Source organism: Calypte anna, chromosome 4B, assembly GCF_003957555.1.
Source record: "Calypte anna isolate BGI_N300 chromosome 4B, bCalAnn1_v1.p, whole genome shotgun sequence".
NCBI classification, from domain to species: domain Eukaryota; kingdom Metazoa; phylum Chordata; class Aves; order Apodiformes; family Trochilidae; genus Calypte; species Calypte anna.
In genome coordinates, this window is record NC_044249.1 from 15,397,111 (window position 1) to 15,416,913 (window position 19,803).

At 41.0% G+C, this 19,803-nt stretch overlaps 2 protein-coding genes and 1 long non-coding RNA gene across 5 annotated transcripts in view; 1 reads left to right on the forward strand and 2 right to left on the reverse strand.

The window, feature by feature from the left end:
* Positions 1-184: 184 nt before the first annotated feature.
* Positions 185-14,522, reverse strand: RNF4 (ring finger protein 4). Of its 2 annotated transcripts, XM_030450736.1 has the most exons (8): positions 14,392-14,522; positions 10,397-10,559; positions 9,768-9,888; positions 8,742-8,821; positions 7,010-7,019; positions 5,312-5,477; positions 3,269-3,317; positions 185-2,920 (listed from the first exon to the last, which is right to left on the reverse strand). In XM_030450736.1, exons 2-8 carry the CDS (start codon positions 10,403-10,405, stop codon positions 2,771-2,773), a joined length of 585 nt encoding a protein of 194 aa, XP_030306596.1. In that variant the 5' UTR covers positions 10,406-10,559; positions 14,392-14,522; the 3' UTR covers positions 185-2,770. The 2 variants fall into 2 exon arrangements, with proteins under 2 accessions (XP_030306596.1, XP_030306597.1); XM_030450737.1 differs by lacking the exon at positions 10,397-10,559 and having other exon boundaries at positions 14,392-14,468.
* Positions 14,523-14,698: 176 nt separating this feature from the next.
* On the forward strand, positions 14,699-18,231 carry LOC115598352. Of its 2 annotated transcripts, none has more exons than XR_003987592.1 (3): positions 14,699-14,799; positions 16,254-16,439; positions 17,800-18,231. It is a non-coding gene; the product is annotated as an uncharacterized LOC115598352 (long non-coding RNA). The 2 variants fall into 2 exon arrangements; XR_003987591.1 differs by having other exon boundaries at positions 14,720-14,799; positions 16,258-16,439.
* The window catches only part of CFAP99 (cilia and flagella associated protein 99), a 46,397-nt gene continuing 44,028 nt past the window's right edge, over positions 17,435-19,803 (reverse strand). The window contains exon 16 of the mRNA XM_030450853.1: positions 17,435-17,829. Coding sequence (XP_030306713.1) covers positions 17,710-17,829 — 120 coding nt within the window. The 3' untranslated portion in view covers positions 17,435-17,709. The remainder of the gene's footprint in view (positions 17,830-19,803) is intronic.

Sequence of the window (19,803 nt, forward strand, 5' to 3'; positions counted from 1 at the left end):
ATGAGCCCAACTCTGCATCCCCCACGTGCCCAGTCTTGACAGGGCTGCACCCTGCTATTCCCTCCAGGCAACATCTTCTTTTCCTCACACAACACACACTGGCCAATAGAACTGCAAGGCTTGCGGACTTTTTCTCCCCCCCCAAAATCAATGACTACAGTGTGATTAAAAGAACAAGCACTCTCAATAGATCAAATTGGTAGTTTTTTATTTCCACCTCTTAAAAGAACTGTTTGCCTACCAGCAGAGTCCAACATAGATGGGACAGACAGACATGAATACAATTAAATACAGGAAAATTTGAACTATATACAACAAGACATACATTTACATAATGAAAAAATCTTTATATTACCTATCACCTCTTTTTTTTCCTTCTAAAAAAAGTAACGCAGGTTTTTTTTCTGTGTACTGAGAGCTTAAAATTAATTTTGAGATGCACAAAATTTGTGGCACTTCACAGATAACAGAAAAGCTAAAAACTTCTGTTAAATATTTCATAGTTTGTTGTATCTAAATTTCCATTAGATCTATTTATTGAGACACAAACTATAAAGTGATATTTACATGGAGGAAGTTGTGCAAAGTCATTTTTAGGCTATGGCTAGTACACTGTGAAAGACACACAGAAATGTGACTCACCCTCATCCCCAGAGGTAATAATTTTCATCCTCTTCTTGTCCCTCTCGTGCAGTAGCCACCCAAGAGAAATTGGTCACATTTTTTTCTTTCCTTTTTTAAGCTACTGTGAGAAAGCTATTTCTGTGGTCCTTAAGTATCTTGACAGTTTTAATGTTGGTCTGCTTTTCTTCATAAAATTAATGTTTTAAGCAATCCTTAGTACTGTTTCATAGTCTTTTTTGGGACCCCAATTCCAGCTGTTGCTGTCACCACGCTACCCTGAGACTGCTGTGGTCCTCGCTTGTAGTTTGCATTACTATTGGGAATATAAAGCAACAAGTGTGTAACTTTTTAGTAGTTACCACATTGCCACACTGCCTACTCCTGGGAACTGAACCAAAGATAATCCAAACCAGCATGGGGAAGATACTGCATTACCTAAGACAGCTTTCATGGAACAAAGATCTGACTATTACTACATCCAGAAACACCCCTAAACATCCTAACAGAAAACTGTTTACTTTGGGGTTGCAATCTTCAATACAGAGCTTGAGAGCTAATTAGAAGAGCTGATTAAAAAAGAGCTTCCTGCAGATCCCTAGGACAGGTTAGCAAAGACATCAGACTGCAGGGCTAACCACACACATACAATGAGTGCACTGCACTGGTGTACACAGTGATGCTTCTCATGGTTTTTGTAATCAACCACCTGCCAAAAGGAATCTGGTTTCATTTTAAACTTTTTTTTAAGGGACCAATTCTGAACCCTCATGGATGCAGCTACTGCATATGTGGCTCATTAAATACTGATTTTAAGAATCTTACCTACATTTAATCACTACAATCTTCAGCTGGGATTCTGTATCTGCTTGCAGATTTTCACTGTTGAAGTAGACATTTATAATTCAGTCCTGGAAAAAAACCCAAGAGTGTTTGGATAACAATGCATAAACCTGTGTACTCCTGCCTTGCTTCAACAGAGAAATACTCTCTCCTAGGACATGTATCTGACTTCTCTTTGTTAAAAATCCACATTTAAAGAAACCCGGACAACCCTCAGGGACAAGGGAAATTAAACTTTTCTCTAGAAAAGCTGCCAAGTAAAGACTGCTACCAAGCAACATTTAAAGCCTTCAATTTTTAAACTCATGGCAATACAGCCAGTTAGCTTGTAAACCTAGGCACCAGGCTAAAACCAGTCAGGTGTCAGTACAACTGAAGAGAACAAGGTAGTGAACACACTGAACTTTAAGCATTATGCTGGGTACACTTGATACCGTAACAAGAACTGTTGGTAGTTTGGTATTCAGCTGACAAGAGAAAAGTATATAATTTGCTTCTTATTCATCACTAACAAGCCTAGAGGAGACACATCCTCCTTAGTTATCAGGAGAGAGCCTATAGAAGAGTAAACTCAAGAGACCACCTCATCCAGTTAGAAAATAAATTGTGTTGTGATTCAAATACAGAAATTGGTGGCAGTTAAAATATCTGAAGTAATATTTTCACATTGTACATGCTGCAATTTGTCTATGTCCTTCAGATCTCATGGAATTAATAAAGACATCTACATGTTCAAGCCTGCTGCTTAAAATACCTGATTACTGGTTAACAGCAGGTTATTTTATTGCATGACCCTGGCTGTCAATTAAATTTTGATAATTATGATAAAACAATCCATTGTTACAAAACTTACTCTACTTGGACAAAGGTGGTATAGCAGAAAGCAACAGAGTCATGAGCATCTCAGAGCATAAAAACAAAAAGTGTCCTGAAACAGCAAATTGTTCAATTGTATTTTCAAAGGCAATTACTCCATATCTGTATGTGATGGTAAGAAAGAACAAAATAGTCAGACCCTTCTTATTTAAGCATTAAAAAGGTAGAAGGAGAAGGATTAGCTGCTTCCTCACTGACACACGCTGCTGATCTAGCTTAACAGTCTCAAATTTAACTTTATAACCAGGGATGTAATAAGGAGCAGCTTGGACCATAAAAAAGCTGTCTATATACGTACAAGTTATTCTCCAAAAAAAAAAGTTTTATTTGGATGCGTGCACAACCTGCTGCTCTTTACATCTTCAGAGCACTGAAAACATGACATTTTCCCCCAAAATCCAGTTGAGTCTGTCCTGAGAAAGAGAAGTACTCATATATAAATGGGATGATATTGTCTGTGAGTGAGTTTCTTCCTACAGGTTGGGCAAGAGTTGGCATTCCTAAGGGAATCACGGAGGCACTGACTGCAGAAGACGTGGCCGCATTTTGTTGACACAATCAGTCGTCCACTTTGCACAATCTGGAAGAAAAGAAACCACAAAAGGTCTTGGAGTATTTGTAGTAAAGAATTCTCCTTTGCTGGTCTCTTGGCAACAGCCAAGTAGGACTTGGAGTACCTGCATTCAATAGATGACTACTACAGTCATAAGGAACCCAAGATCTTTCAGTGCCATCTTGGAAATTGTTTCTCCCTCTATGCACACCACAAAGAAATTACTTTGGCTTACAAGCTAGTTTGACCTCCAGACCAAGGTCTGCACTTGAAGCCAGCTGTCTGACCATCTCAGGTAACCCAGAGTTGAACACCTCACCCTCTGCCCTGTTCTCCCTCCAACAACAATGGAAATGGTGACATAGGGATCCTTACCTCTGAGTAGCCATCCATGCAAATGGGACAGCTAACGGTACCAGACGGCCTTGGGGGAGAGATGACAAAACCAGAGAGAACATCCATTCATTAATTTCACTATGCATTGAATGTGGAAAGTATTCATCAGGGAAAGATGCAGTTTTTCACCGTGCTCTATCATTACAAGTATCAACAACTTCTAGCTCTATGCAGTACATGTATGGCAATATTAATCTTCAACAGCTCATAAAGTAAAGTTTCATTAAAGACATAGCTGTCCTTTCTACAAGTGAAAGAGCTTGTCAGAAATTAAAATGTCCCCTATTCTAATTGAGCAATATAATAATTGGAATATAAGTTAGCTCAGTAACATATTCATCCTAGAACTCATTCCAGGAACACACTAACATGAAGAACTATTAAAGAATAAATTTCCAGTTCAGAGAAGGAAAGACCAACTTGCTGGCTGTGGTGTTTACAGATGCATCTCTCCCGGCTTCAGGACAGCCATATGGCACAGACATGCAGTAACAACATACCTATTCTGCGTAAGAAACCAAAAGTGCTGAGTAGTATTATCTATCAGAAACAGAAACAGCTTCCTGCAGCTTTTATTTACACATCAGTCTCCATTTTAAGCAATCATACTAATTTGTTTCCATAAATCCTTACTGTAAATACTTCATTTTATTATGTCACTGGTTATGCTAAGCACAAGTTTGCAACAGAAAGCCCAAGTTATCCCTTATCCCATAACCTTCAATTCAAGCAGTGAGCACTACTAACATCTACCCCTAGTTTTACAGACAATATAACTTCTATAATTCTCCTATTTTTACTACTCAAATTGTTTATGCAGCAGCTATCATACCAACTCAGTAACAAATTACAAGTGATGTTAACCTTCATGTAAGCAAGAGCAGCCTAGCACTTGAGTAACACTGCAGAATGGCTCTGTGGCAATCTCCAGCATCAGTATATTTTTGTTCATGTTACATGCCATAGCAGTGAGTTGTTTCAGTCTTACCTAAACAGACTACGAAGGCACATTCTTTAACAGAGAAGCTTGACACTGAAGGAAATTTATTGTATTAACTAATTAGTGGTATTTATTCACCATCATACTTGACCCAAATTTTAAAAATCTACAATCCACTAGCATAAATTCATTGTTTTAGAATAGTATAAGCCCTTTAGGTGGCATATTTAAGACAAGACACCCAAAACTTCCATACTCAAGTTCCCACTTACATTGTCTTCTAGTAATCTATAAGGTTCAAAGCACACCAGCTTTATTAAAACCTGTAGTCCGTCCCCCCCCAGCACTTTAACATTTATACTACAATTGTGACAGTCTTTGTCTCCCATAGTCTCATGGACAGCCCATTTCACTTAACTAGTCTTAACATATTGCATGTCTTAACATAACAGCATGCTCCTACAGCAGGAGTTTACTGTTTCTCTTCACCATGCAGGCACCTGACCTGAACAGCAACCACCATATCACATACAAATGTACCAGAGTTCCATGAATTCCAAGGAGAGAACAAACACTGGTTTCAGTATTGCCTCCACAATCACCTAGCAAGTGCACCTTGGGAAGAACAGGTACCACTCCAACAGAAAAAGGCAGTTAGAAGGTAAAATGAATCACAAAGCAGTCAGTGAATAACACCTTTTACTGGGATTCACCAGGCTGCTGCTTGCTGGTTTTGTGATACTAAGCCTTATCTACACCACTGAAAACATTTCTGTATCTAACACCACTACGAGAGCTTTGCATGCAAAGTAAAGGCAACACATCAGGAGCTACAGCCTGTGACTAATCCTCCCTCCTTGCCATTCCTCATCTGTAAGCTTGTATGAAAGGTTGTCTGACTTTTCATACAGAAAAGTTGTCTGGGTTTTTTTTCCCTGAAGTGCAAGCACCATCATTCAGTCATCACATGAAGTAGATTGTTGTACTCACTACTAGTGGAGACTACTAAGAATAAGTTAAGACTTCAAAGACAAGTCAGGCTATGGCAATATACATACTATACATACATAAGGCATACATACTTGGAACTTGCAGTTTCATCTTCCAGTGGTCCCAATTCTCGAGACACTTTATCTGTCATATACACATCATTATCTCTTGTTTCATCCTCATCATCACTACTCAGCACACAGCTGTCTGACTGTCGCTGACTTCTTAGCCTGAGATTTCTCCTTTGTTGCTGATTCTCTGTAATTTAATTTTGATAAGTTAGATGTAATATGTATAACCCCGGAACGATGGCTTAAACTTGATCATAAAATAGTCTGTAACAGCTCATATTTTAAATGGATGACATTCAGCTGGGTTAAAAGCAGTCTCAAACAAACTAGGTTTCTGAACATTAAGGCCAAACATTTCCAGACATTGTCAATATTCTGCCACATACTGACAAAACACATTTGCTCTACATCCTACACGTAGCCAAGCCAGATCTTATTCTCCAAGTCATACATTTCATATGGTTACACTACCAGTGAATGAACCTCCCCTATAAAGTTACCTCTTCTGGTTTTACTAACAAAGAATGCTACCATTCTATGTTGGCAAATTGCAACAATTGCTGTGTGGTATGAGATGACTGAAGGTCAGTTTCCAAGTAGCATGGGGAGATGGCACACACACAGCAAAGCAGCCGGGTAGGACACAAAAGCACTTTGTTCAGAAACTTTCAGTGAGGGAAGAGATGCTTAAATTGAAACATGAAAATTATGGAGCTCTGTGGGTTATCACTGTTTTATCCTGTATGATGTTAAGCTCTTCCATTCTTTGTTTCAAACCAAGCATCCCTACTGAAAAGCAGTTTCTATAAATTACTCTTAAAAAAAGTCATACTTGGAAATTGTAACACTTTCAGCAATATCTTTGACATTTTCATCATCTTCCTCCCGAGTTAAGGGAGCTTAGACATATATTGCCCAAGATAAAAAATACTTTAAAAATTACATTGTCTGGTGTGTAAATCCAAAGGTTAAACTACTGCTGTTTGCTTTTTAACAATTAAAAACCAACTTGCAATAAATATCTTTGCAGCTCCAGTGTTCATGTAACACTATTCCAGCAATCAATTAAGATTACATTAACAGTCACAAAATTCAAGTTCTTTCCTGCATATTCATTAAGCTAATTTAATTTCAAGTATTTTTTAGTGACTCTTGCTTCATTCAGACCACAGAATAGATTACATTCTAGAGTAAGCACCTAACACCATATTAATACACCTCAGATATTATAGCCAGAACAAGATATAAAAGGAAAAAAGGATTTTCTTCATACCTTAAGTAGAAAAAACAATTCCACACTTGATAATATTTCTCAGTACTACAAGAGAAATGTGTTATACTAGATAATGAAAGAGGATACCATGACCAGAAATCATTTTCCTCTTTAGTTACTTTACTGCACTACCACCTAAAAAATCTTTTCAATATTTTCTTATTCAAAGCAGGTATTCCAGTGCTAATTAAAATCATCACCAACTTTGGTCTTAGAGAACTTCTATTCTGGAAAACAAATATATATTTTGAGCAGCTTTGATGTATTTTATTTCAGACTCTTTCCACAAGCTCTGACAGCAGCTACCAAAACCAGATTGGATCCATTCTCTAAGACACTGTAGAGGTATTTCAGCAATGTCCTTTGCCTTTTGGTAAAAGTTCCCCAGAAAAAAAAAAATATCCATTTAGGACAATTCTGTTATTAACTGTAAAATGTCAACTCACCTTCAACAATCTTGCATCAGTATATATGGGGAGAGAAAAGAAAATACAATTAGACTTTAGTGTGCACCCCTAGTGTTAAAAACACCAGCTAAGCTAAGCAGTTACAATATAAGCTAAGAATGGCAGGACATCTCTCATTTTGATTAAGAATATTGCAAGTTGTAAATTAGCTGCTGCTCTGAAAATAAGTAAGTGGTTGCTTTTGTTTCTGTTCATGCTGTTGCAAAGGCATAGAAATGGAGGCATCTGCTGACTCATCTGAACACCCCCTTCCCTGCTCCCCAGCTTCAGAATCCTGATTTCATTTAGGCTGGAGGAGAGAGCCCCATGCTGTTCCTATTGCTCATCTCTGGGTCTGCCCAGCAGCAGTGGAATCCCAGACCTGAAGGTATAAACCACAGCATGGCCTGCACCGAATGCTGTTCTACCTTTCAGCATAGTAGTAGTAGAAATAAAAAATGGACTTTTTTTAAAAAGACCTTGTGGAGTAGTAAACTGAACTAGTTCATACCATACAGCTGCATTTGGCATCACTGTGACAGGAGAACCAAGGCTGCAGCTAATGACTTCGTGCTTGTGAAGTCAAAGATTTACATTTACATCCCTCACATTTTATTTAAATCCCTGGCCTATACCACTGATGTGTCTGGAATAGCTTCAACTTCACATTGCATCTTCTTACATTACTGTCCTGGTTTGGGCCAGGATAAAGGTGATTTTCCGTTTTGTACTTTTACTTTTAGCTAAGTCTCTTGTAAGTAGTTGCACTTGCTGAAATTAACAGCAAGTTTCTCAGACAGTGTGTGTTTCTAGGATTGGTAACACTTGATGTTTATAGTTACTGCTAGAGACTGGTATGCAGAGCCAAGGACACTGCTCAGCTCTGAGGAAAACATTTTACCATCCAGGAGGATACAGAGGTCCCACCTGAGCCCTCCTTTGGGGAGGAACAGACAAGATAGATGCCAGAATTGACCAAACGGAGTATTCCATCCCATATACGTCACACTCAGTATAAATTTGAGGCATCACGAGGGCCGAGCCGGATCTTTTCCGGATTTCCCGATTTCCTGCTTCCCTTCCTTCACCCGGCATCCTGGAAGGATCCCATCCGTTTGTCTGCCTGTGGTCCTGATCCGTGCCAGCCCATATCTGTGTGTTCCTGCCTCCGGTTCCCGACTGCTGCCGACTCCAGGAGTCCAGCCTGGACTTTCCCAGGGCTGCCCTACAGCCTCGGTGGTGACGTGAGAGTTATTGGGGGAGAGGGGGGAGGAATGTGGTTTCCATTTTCCTGTATATTTGTATATATTTAGTAATTTTACCTATTTATCATTACTGTTTCATTAAAGTTGTGTAGTTTAGTTTCCAACCCATAAGTCTCTCTCCCTTATTCTCTCCTTTCTCTATCAAGGAGAGAGAGATTAATAGAGAGCGTCTGTTATTCGGTTTAATTGCCGGGCCAGTGTTAAACCGTGACAATTACATTATTCATGACTGGTACATATTGTTCCCAAATTCTGATCAAGAAGTTATTTTAAAATACCCTCTCACTCTGCAAGTGCACCTTGTACCTCCAAAGCCACTTCAGTGTTGACCTGACCTGTGCTGTGGGGCTTTCACTTACTGACACTTTGAATTTACAGCTTCTCCATACAGCCAGATTCTAGCAAGGAATACAATACAAAACTGGTCTGACCAAGAGATTTAGGTCAGAGTGCCATTCAATACTTACCACAACAGAATCATTGTGAGTTAAATCAACGACTACAGGTTCAGAAGACTCACATGTGAGATCTACTACTTCTTCACCAGCTACAAAACACAATGTTAAAATCAAGATCAGAGATCACAGAGAAATAAAATTGCTGCCCTCACCCTCTGAGCTCTGAGTTACCCTCACCCCTCTCTCTCCAGAAACATAGCCAACATTTCACTCAAGCTTTGCCCTCCAACAGTCCACACAGCACATGACCTGAAGAGTCTTCTGCATGTGGCAATGGAAGAGGAACAAGAGCTGAGCTCCTCATAGAATTCTGTTGTATGACAACAGGTTGTAGGAAGCACACAGAAATAGACTGTTCATCTAACACAGGAAAATGTTTATCTCTCAGAACAAAACATTATATAGGATATGATAGTTTTACAGTACCATAATGTAAATGTCTCAGAAGTTTCATAATAAAAAAGTACAGCAAAAACTAAAAAAAAATTCAGTTCAAAAACTGAAAAATGTAATTACCTGGAGACAGAGTTACTTTTAACATTTCTTCGAATTTCAAAAGACAGTTCACATGTCCCTTTTCAAGGCTTTTTAAAGGAGGATTTTTAAATACTGAAACTTCTTATAAAAATGTACTGACCAAGGGCCTCTCACACAAGCAATGGGGCATTATTAATGACAACCTTCTAATTATCTCCTTAAAACTTGAATTACCAAATGTAGTTTCTTATTATCTATACTGGCAGCTGCAATGACTCCCAGCTCATAAGACCAAAGATTCAGGTGTTTGAGTAGCATTTGAGTAGCTTTCTTACACAGCTCATCTATCACCAGTGGTGAATGCACTGTACCCCAGCAGCAAACCAAAACAGTTGTCAGAAGGCTTATCATTTAGATACACCATCCTAAAGGCCTCCTAAAAACAACAGAATTACTTCCTCCCCAGAAAAGGGGAGGAAAACTGGCAAATAATGCACAGTGAGACCTCAACCCTCTGAAAGCAGTTGATGTTCTTAACAGGTTAATAAGACAGCTTACCACTTTCTTCAAGCTCTATTGGCTCTGCTTCCGAGGCCATTTCTGCAGTAGAAGCCATCAGCCTGTTACGTTTCTGAGCTTGTCTAGAATTAACTGCTCCTCCACGGCGCTTTCGTTGGGTCTAAAAGAAAATGCTAAAGCTTTGTCCTCTGCCAGAGTATTATTAACATGGCCCTCATATTTCCAGCACCCATGAAACCACACAGGGACACAGAAAACACTTCCCAGAAAGGGTATAATATGCATCAAATGGTGGCCTGGGTCATTCCTAACTAATGCATCACATCAGAAGACATCACCTCAGATCTCTTACCAGTTGGACCTCAAAGGAAAAACATCAGGGTGGTTTGCAAATGAGAAGACTAATTCACAATTTTATCAGATGCTTCCAACCCACTGTTTGAATCAGTCTGACCTAACAGGGCTTGCTGACACTGTAAGCATTCCTGAACCACTGCTAGCACCTACAGAATCAACAATCATAACAATCACAAAACATGAAGTTACATTAAGTTTTAATATGCTTATGCTCCAGTGTAATTACTACAAACTCTTAATATGCATTTATAGAAGTATCATAGACAAGATGTTTTATGAATCAGGATTGCACTGAGTAGGAAGATACTTACTGTGCTCATGGTGTTTCTTGACCTAAAACTACAGAAAAAGAGGTACTAATACCATAAAGCAAATTGCAAGGAAGCGACAATTATCAGCTCCTTGTATTCCTTAGGCAGCACGCTGCTTAAAAGCCCAGATCTTGCAGGCTTTGAGAAAGATGTTCTTACAAGCCTACAAGAAAAGGAGAGAGAAGATGAACCTGTCTGTGATGCTTGCTCTGTTAAATACTTCCCCTCTCCAAGGTTCCCATTCCTGAGTCACCACTTTCCGTCCAAAGCCTGAGGGGAAGTCACAGAGTTTGGTATTTGAGCCCCAGACATCCACAGCTGGGCCTGAGGCCTCTGTCATGCTTACCCATTTCCTAAACTAAACAGCACAATAAGTTACTTTGCAAGCAAATTAGAAAAACACTAAGATATCCCAAAAAAGTTTAAATGAAGAACAACTGATTGATTGCTGAGGCAATGCTTTTGTGTGGGCAGGAATTACTGTCAACTGTATCATAAGAAGCCATCTTCAAATAACTGAAAACATGGAAAAGTACTTCCCTCCTCCAGTCCATCTCTGGATTCCAACAGGTGAGAGCCAAACCGCTTGAGAGGAACAGCAAAGAATTTTCTGTTTAGTAACACTTGTGGATCTCTAAGAGAATCCCAGTGTACAGCAGCTACTATGTAGTAATGTGCCAAGTGCTAAGAGGGAAGAGGTGAAAAGCAGGTATGAAGGCAGCTCTGAGTAGCATAGTACTGAAGTTCTCATCTTGATAGCTTGGTACATTTATCCTGTGTTCCACACACAATGCAGAGGTGGGGAAAAGACAACAGAGGGACCAGGAAAAAAAAGCTGTTAAACAAGAATGGCAGAACTGTCTTCCAGATGCTGACCTTGATCTAGGCTGTGAAGAGCAATTTAAATACAACCCAGTACAATAGTACTGTTGACCAAGTATCTTTGGAAACTGCTAAAAATACAAAACAAGAACCTGAGATGACCCAAACAAAATGTTGCATAGATTCTCTTGGACCACAAGTGTTAAAGTGTCAAAGTAGAGCTATCACAGAAAAAAAAAAAACAAAAAACAATAAAACCCCCCAAACTTAAACTTTAATATTATGGTAAGAATAAAACCAAAGTAATACTCACTAGGAGATGTCATGCTAAGGCTACCTTACCAACAAAAATGAACATACTTTACCAAGATACCAAGGAACAGATTATTTCCATGGTTACTGCCATGTCTCAGAGGGTCTCACACCAGATGTCAAAGGCAACACAGGATAGAGCCTCTTCCCAGACTAAGCGACAGAGAGAACCATTGCTATTTAGATGCCTTAATTTTCAGGATTTCATATCACACACAGGCTCTCTTCATAGTTAACACAAATGTTCTAGTTGCTAATGGCTCAAATTTTAGGATAGTTGTAAATAAATAAACAGAACGAAGCTCATCACTGGAAAACCACTTTAAAATAAATTATCATAGGGAGGTTCCTAAGTATCAACACAACCCAGCTCAGTAAAGTCATGTTTCTAAATAAAATCAGACTACTGGAATTTATTAAGAATAATAAACTCGTATGGAAGGAGTTTTATGATCCAGCAGCAATATTTTTTTTCTTGTAAAAACAAATTTCTGTGGGACTATAGATTTCCACATGCTCTTGGCTTAATTGGAAAAGTTCACTGAGCATTACCTGAACTGTAAGAATGGGTACCAAAAAGACAGCAAGGCTTCCTTTCTTGAATGTATCACAGTTAATATTGCACAAGAACAGAGGTCAAGTTCTGCACATGCAGAAATATACTCATCAAATAGATTTCCTTAAAGATTTTCAAAACCTCAGGGCCACTCAATTTAATGATATCATTTGTTATATTGGGCTGGATAGCCCAAATTAAATTGTCTATATGCTCCTCCTCTCTGCAGCAGCCATTGTGAAAACCACCCCCAAAACTCCCAAGACTGGACAATACAGAGTTTCTATATCAATCTCCCCCCCTCACCCAAAAGCATCAATTAACTCCAGCTGAAGCTTAGTGAGCTCATTGATTACATTTGTAGCAAGATGGATTCAGACAGCAATTTAAAACGCAAGAATTAATACTTTTTTTTAAAAAGTCAGACAACTTTTCTAATGTGAAACTTTAGCAAGCCAACAAATACTTTTAATAACCTTCTACCACATCACTGCTGAATGATAAAGTACCAGAAAAGCCTTCCTCTCATATGCAAAACACTGTACATGCAGTTAATGTTCCTGTCACTAAGCTTTCCCAAGGGCTTAAATAGTGCTGTCTTCAGAACAGAAGTTCAAGGTTTATTCTAGCTAACTCACTAGCATTTGCAGGACTATATCCACCAACCTCTCTCTGTATAGATTGACACTTCAGAAAACCATGCTGCTGTACGCTACACCTTTAAGACTTGGCTTCTCATTTCCACTCTTAAGACCTCTGTTTGCACCAAGTACAGGAAACACAGTATCAAAGATACAGCATAAAATTAAAAAAAAAAAAAATCTGAGGTCGGGAAATGTGCATAGCAATCAAAAATCACACGAGTCTTTTTGGGTTTTGTTATCACACTGCACAGCAATCTGCCATGTCACACTTTCAAACCTTTCCTAGATTCTCAACTTTTCAGACACACTACACCAGCTTTAGCCTAAACAGAAGCTGAGTCTATTAAGTTTTACCCAAATTAGGTCAAGCAGTCTCATACTATAAAAGCTTGATGAAGAGCACTATAAAGCAGAGTAAAAATGAGCACTGAGCAACTTACCACAGAAATACAGCAGCCTCCCTACTCCAGTCAGTTACATTTGTGGAGTCATGTTTATGACCAAACAAAGGAAAGCAAAACCAAACAAAAAACCCACCACAAACAAAAAAACCAACAAAAACCCACCACAAACAAACAAACAAACACCAAAACAAAACAAAAACCAAATCCAAAATGAAACCAAGAAGCTAAGAAAACACCCAGAGAACATATCACATACAAAACTTCCAGCTGGACAGATATCCTATTTCAGAAAGCACAAAAAAACCTGAAGATTGGTCAGAAGAAAAGCTCCTCACTGCTCTTAGGTACAAAATTTTCTGCCAGAGGCTACAGCTTATTTCCAATAGACTCAAAAATCTGATACAGAAGAAGGGAAAAAGATATTGAGCCTTTTCCCATCCTGTAAAGGAAGGGTAGAGCACGCTGAGGTTGGACAGAAACATTCCTTCTCTTCCTCTCGTCAGACGAAATGGGAGGACAGACCCAAAGCCGCACGCAGGTGCCTCTCCTGCATGGGCTGAGCCGCCCTTCCTCCCGCAGAGGAGGGGGAACGACACCGCCTCCTCCCCAGCACTTGTTTCTCTCAGGACACCCTCAGAACGGCCTCCGCAGCAAACGCAATTTGTAACCCCGCAATCGACGCAGGAGGCCCAGCAGCCTCTCCCACGGGCCACACAGTCTCGCTTTCGAAGGCAGAGGGGGTAGAAAAGGGCCCGGGGCCTCGCTGCCCCCCCCGACCCCCAGCGCTGCCGGCGCCCACCGGGGAGGGGGAGACGCCGCGCCCGGCAGGGGTGGGCAGGAGCGGCCGGGGAGGGCCCTAACGCCGGAGCAGCGGAGCTCACAGGCCCTGGAGCCCCCCCAGAGCGGCACAGGCTGAAAAATAAAACCGAGACGGGGAGAGGAGAGGGGAAACGGGACAGGCCACACAGCACCCCAGGACAAGCGAGAGAAGGCCGGGGGGGGGATGAGGGGAAGCCCTTCAGGGCCGTGCACGGACGGGCAAGGCCGTACCCAAGCTCTGCGCCCAGAGGAAGGGGTGCGGGTCAGCGCCCACTCCCCGGAGGAGTCAGCACCAGCCCGGCCCCGCCGCGCAGGGCCCAACTCCGCTCACCGGCGGAAGAAGCCCCGTGGCCGGCCCGTGTGCCCTCCCCACCCCCAACCCGCTCACCGCCAGTCTACCCCTCCCCAGGCGCGGCTGCATTCCCTCCCCCGCCTCACCTGTCCCGTACCGCTGCAGGCGCCTCGGAAAGGCAGGGCGGGCCCGGGGGCGCCGCTCCCACCCCCACCACGGAACCCCCGGCCTGCAGCACTGACCCGCACCGCCCGGCCCGGCAACTGCGTAGGGCAGCGCCCGCCCCCGCTCCCCCGCCATTGGGGGGAGCGCCATCCTGCGGCGCGCGGAGTGGCGGCCGCGCACGTCAATTAAGCGGGCTTTGAGGGGAGGGGGAAGCCCCGCCTCCTATCCGGCCCCGGGGAATGCTGGGAGTTGTAGTTCCCCGCGCAGTGGAGGCGGAGCGGGCATGCGGCCGGTGCTGGGCCCCTCGCGGCGGGGCGGGCGCTGCCTGGGGTACGCGGGGTGCCTGGGGTACGCGGGGTGATCCTTGGACACTTTTCCGCGGTCTCAAGGTTAGTTCGGACCCTGCAAGGGACAGCCAAGGCAAGGCTTTGCTTTTGCTGTGCTCTGCAGTGCTGTACTGGGGTGTGTGTGTGACCTTTAGGGGTTCCCCCTGACCCCCGTATCAGTCTCATGGAAATGCTTCCAATGCATTGAGCAAAACTCAGCGCCGTCAATGTGGGAGATAGTTACCTGTGGCATAATTAGCCCAGACCCTCTGTGCAGCTCGTTAGGAATGCTCTCAGAGGTGTCATAATGCTCTCACCTCACTGTCAAAAAGGGTTTTTCCCACTAGGTCAGATCCCTTGGCCAGGCAGACACAGAGCTTGGGCTTTATCGGGACAGATTTGGAAGAGGGAGCCGAGAGGCCTTCGGCAGTGACAGAAGGGAGCACCCAGTGCTCAAGCACAGGGCTGAAAACTTGACTTCTTCAGGTAGCCTGGGCCTCTCTCCCTTTCTTATGAAGGCTTTTATGGTCTGGCCATTTACACTGAAATAAGAGACCTCTGGAATGTTCAGCTTTCAGCACTGAAAGGGTTTATCACCACAATGAGACAGGTGAAACCTCTGATTTGGTGAGAGTTTGTTGTGAGGTGATTTAAGAGTCAGCCTCGTTCACTTACACTCATCGTCTTGGCTGTGAATTGTGTTAAAAACGTGTAAATAAATGAATCATGAATTATTCATGCATCAGTGTTTCCATGGAGTGTGGTGGGTACAAAAGTACAAATTGATGATTTTCAATTATCTGTGTGTGGATCCAGCAGGTTGTGGATGGGCTGTGCCACAGGCAGAGGCAGCAGTGTGAATCCAGCTGTATTGCTTCAAATCTCACTTGACTCAAATGGTGTTTCAGCTGCCAAGTCCTACCAGACCTTTGCTGGCTCTGTATTGGATAACCTTTGGTTTCCCTGTACCACATTGTGAGAACAAGTATCCTAGAGAAGATGTTCCAATGGCGAGGGACTGGGTGGTCCTGAATGGGGTCTGCTGTCTCCAACATCAAGATATGCGTGTTTGTCAGGGGGAGTGTGGTATTTTTAGTGTTATTTTGTGTATTATGTTACTTGCCCTCACTGAAAAATTAATAGGGGATATTGATATATAAATACACAAATATATTGATATTTTACCAGAATTACGTTCTTTTATGGTCCTCAAAACATTGATTCTGAAGCTCACTCTATGCATCAAATCCCAAAGTAGCAATAGGGCTATTTTTAACTTCTTAAGGTAAAAGTTCCATAGCTGCATTATTGGGATTCCTCTACAGTCCTTTCATTTAAAATCAGGGAAAATATGGAGAAGGAAATAGTTATGTAGTTTGAAAACTGGACCAACATCCCAAGGAAAGAAGCATACAGTATGATGGGTTTTTGAACTTTCCTTATTACCTACCCAGTTACACCTGCCTTCCTGTTGCTTAATTATTTTTATTGTTTTTAAAAATTTTAACTTCAAAAAGCCAGATGCATCAAAAAGTTTAAGAGGAGCTACTCAGCAATGCAGTCTCCATGACTGTCAGGCCTGTTCATTGCTAGCTTCTGGAAAACTGAGGTGTTTTAGTCACCACATGACTTTGCTCTTCTGGAACACAATGCAACAGAATGCTGAACAACAACAAAGGAAGACAAACTCCCTGCCATCAAAGGTTTGTTGTTTTAAGCTGTTACTGTTTGACACCAGACATGGTGTCATAGTTTTCACTGGAGTTCTGCTATTACTCTTTCTTTTCCCACTCTATGTTGCATAACTTTTCCTACTGAGCACGAGTCCTACATTACTTTTGTGAACTACCATAGTGTCTACTTTGAATGAAAAATAAAGCACATTTTACCAGCTTGTGGAAGTGATCTTCACAGCTAGGTGGCAACAAAAGAACTCCATAAGGCTTCAGTAAGAGGTGAGAAATGTAATGTTGTGAGAACATTAGAAGCAGCTGCCAGAGTCTAGTGTCAGCAGCAGTCTCCTTCAATTTAAACATTTGCAATAGCCATAATTAAACACTTACTAACTGGCATTGAGGTAAAATAGAAATACAGTCCATAGTCTTATTGCTATGCAGATTTTAATTCTGATTTATATCCTCCTTGGCATTGTGCCTAGAATAAATCTTGTAATTTAAAAGCTGTTTTACACAGAATAGAAATTATCATAGAGAGCAAATTATTTTCTACACAAGTGACAGAATTTTGACTTTTTCTGGAAGCCGCTCCCTAGAGAGACCAAGCAATGTTATGTTCTGCCTCCACTGGTTAAAGACTGAAGAGATTCTTATCTGCAGATAAGAGGGATGGTCTGTCTGGATCACTGAATCTAGTCTTTGGCTCCTGGAGGTTATTGTACCATCAAAAAGCTCTAGACATTTTTTTTCTCATCCTCTAAAACCAGTGTTGAAACCAGTGGTCCTCTTACACACAGCTACTGTGATGTAAGAAGACATGTTAGGAATTTGGGCTGACCATACCTACTGAAAAGATGTGTACGTAAACAAATGCTGATTGGTTTTTGCCCTAATTTTTATTCTTTTGGAAGATGAGCATAGCAAACCATGGCATAGTGTACAATGATAACAGAAATACAGATCTCAACATTCTTGCCAGATGTTTGCCATTCTGCTGTAGGATATCTGATGGTAAGGTTTACGTTTCTTAAAACATTTGCTTCAAAGAGAAAAAAAAAAGTATCATTGTAGCTTAAAAATAAGATTCTATTACAAAAAATTAACACATTTTTATTCTGTTGTGCATATATGACCCAGAATTTTGTAATCTCATTGTAAAGGTGAAGTAAATGTTAAAATCCAACTTGGTAGTAAATAGGCATACTGGGATATTTCCAGCAGGCCTGAATTTGTTCCAGATATATTTTATTTTACTTCAGAGATTAATATACAGACTGTGGCTCCACTTCTTGGTGCCTCATTGGTAGACATTTTCTGAGCTGTTTCGCTCTCTGGCTGTGGAGCCATATTGAAGGATCTTGAACTGCCTTTCCCGACTCTCTTCCAGTTCTTTCCAGTGGTTCCATTGCCAAGAATCCTGCAGAAAAGATACACAAATGATCAGACTGCAGAGAATCCTTCTACTTGATAATCTGGCTGGCTGTAAACACAGTTGATTTGGTAGCATGATTGGGAAGCTCATCCACATCAAACTGGGCATGATGAAAAGGAAGGTAACTTGATGTGGGTTGCCCTGTTTAGGATGAATTGGACACAGCTGCAACACTCCACAAAATATTTAGTCAGGATGAAACTACTTTTGGATAGTATGTTCCAATGCTTCTACCTTATGTTCTCTCTTTGCCAGCAGTTTGTTCTTGAAGCCATAAATGAACAATTGCATAAATCCTATCCGACTTTACTGGTTTTCTGACTCAAAAGCCAGGTTCACAAGGGAGCATTTTTAAAAATTGTTCGGAATAGAGAACTGCTACTTTTTCATCTGATTTTTTGCTTAAAATGTTAGAAAAATACATATTTTTCATTAACAGTATTTTTTCTTATGGTTAGTCTTCCAAAATGCAATATAAATTGCATTCATAAATATAAATTCACTGTCTTATTAAGACTATGGAAGTAATTTATAAGCAAATGTTACCTTGACTTATATCAGCACAAACCCATTGGCCTTAACAGGCTGTAACTGAAATCACAATCTGGACTTGGAACTTTAATAAAAGCCATTAGTGTAACTTGTTTTCCTACTTCTGGAGGAACCTAAAAAGTAGCAGATACCTATTGCATGATAATTGAAGGTGGAATTTTCCCCATAGTCACACCAACACCATTTTCAGCAATGCACAGTTCAACTACAATAAAAATTGCTGCTGAATACATCTGACCAGAACTGACCCACTTCCCTCTAGTAACATGTGGAGCTGAATAGCACTGATGCACCAAATCAGCTAAATAATTTATAGTAACCTTGATTTGTTCCTTTTTTTTTTTTTTAAGGGTTTCTTAAGCTTTTAGCAAAAAACTAACAAAAATACTGTGACCTCTTATGAGACTTCCTGTGTAAAGCTAAGCTCAAGAAAGAGACAAAATCTTAAGTATCGAAACAACTTTCAAACCCTGGCGTTTCAGCTTATTCATATGACACCACAGCACTCGTACAGGCCCACATCAGGTAGTCAGAATTTCTAGCTCTGAATTAATAATTTCTCTTTGATGTCTCATATTTGTAATTATATGGCTGCTCTCCTTTTAAGTCTGCCTTTATTACTTCTACTACAGTCTGGACTCCATTCAGCAAAGTGTTTAAGCATGTGCTCAAATGCCATCTCAGTTTAGGAAATGATTTCTTCAAATAGGCCCTCAGTGTTTGATTTGCTAAAAGGGATTGACCTCCTTGTCTACATAAGCATCTATGTGTTTTGCTTGCCTGAAATGGGGATGCTTAAGGAAGAAAACACTGATATTCTGAAAGATTGCACTATCTTGCACTTGTTATTTCAACTATACACATGTGAAAAATACAATTTTCATCTCCATTGAATTCAGCTTAATCTAACTTTCTCACAAAAGCAGTACAGAGTTGGCATTAAACTGAGGTAGGTAATGGTCTAGGAGATTTAGTTCTAATTTTACACTGGGCTAGTACACTGTTTGAAAAGTGATCCCAGCATGACTGTTCACTGCAGTGTTCCATATCCTGTGGCACACACAATCACTGGTACATGAACCACTTCTAAATACTGGGCAAGCAGAGGCAGCAACAGCAGCAGGAACACCAGTTCCTCACTGCTTCTCTTTAGATATTTGCCAAGGAAGCAGAACCCATGTGAAGCAGCATAAAGCTTCCAGGCCTCTTGGTGCTTCCATCCGATGCTGTGGGACCAGGCTGAGGAAAAGTGATTGTAAAAACCACAGGAATAATAAACTGGAACATGCCTTGGGTGAGAGAGGGGGCGAGCACCCTTTTGGTGTGATGGGAGGCGTGTGATAGGAGACTGAGAAAGGCAGAAGTTAGAGACAGAGGTAAGTAAGATGGTGTTTTGAAGGGATGCGA

What these genes read in the sequence shown, in the direction of transcription:
- RNF4 (XM_030450736.1), bottom strand. An exon ending in AATAGAGCTTGAAGAAAGTG is followed by an intron (nt 8,822 to 9,767) that starts GTAAGCTGTCTT and finishes TGTGTTTTGTAG; the next exon opens with CTGGTGAAGAAGTAGTAGAT. An exon ending in GCATGGATGGCTACTCAGAG is followed by an intron (nt 2,921 to 3,268) that starts GTAAGGATCCCT and finishes CTTTTCTTCCAG; the next exon opens with ATTGTGCAAAGTGGACGACT.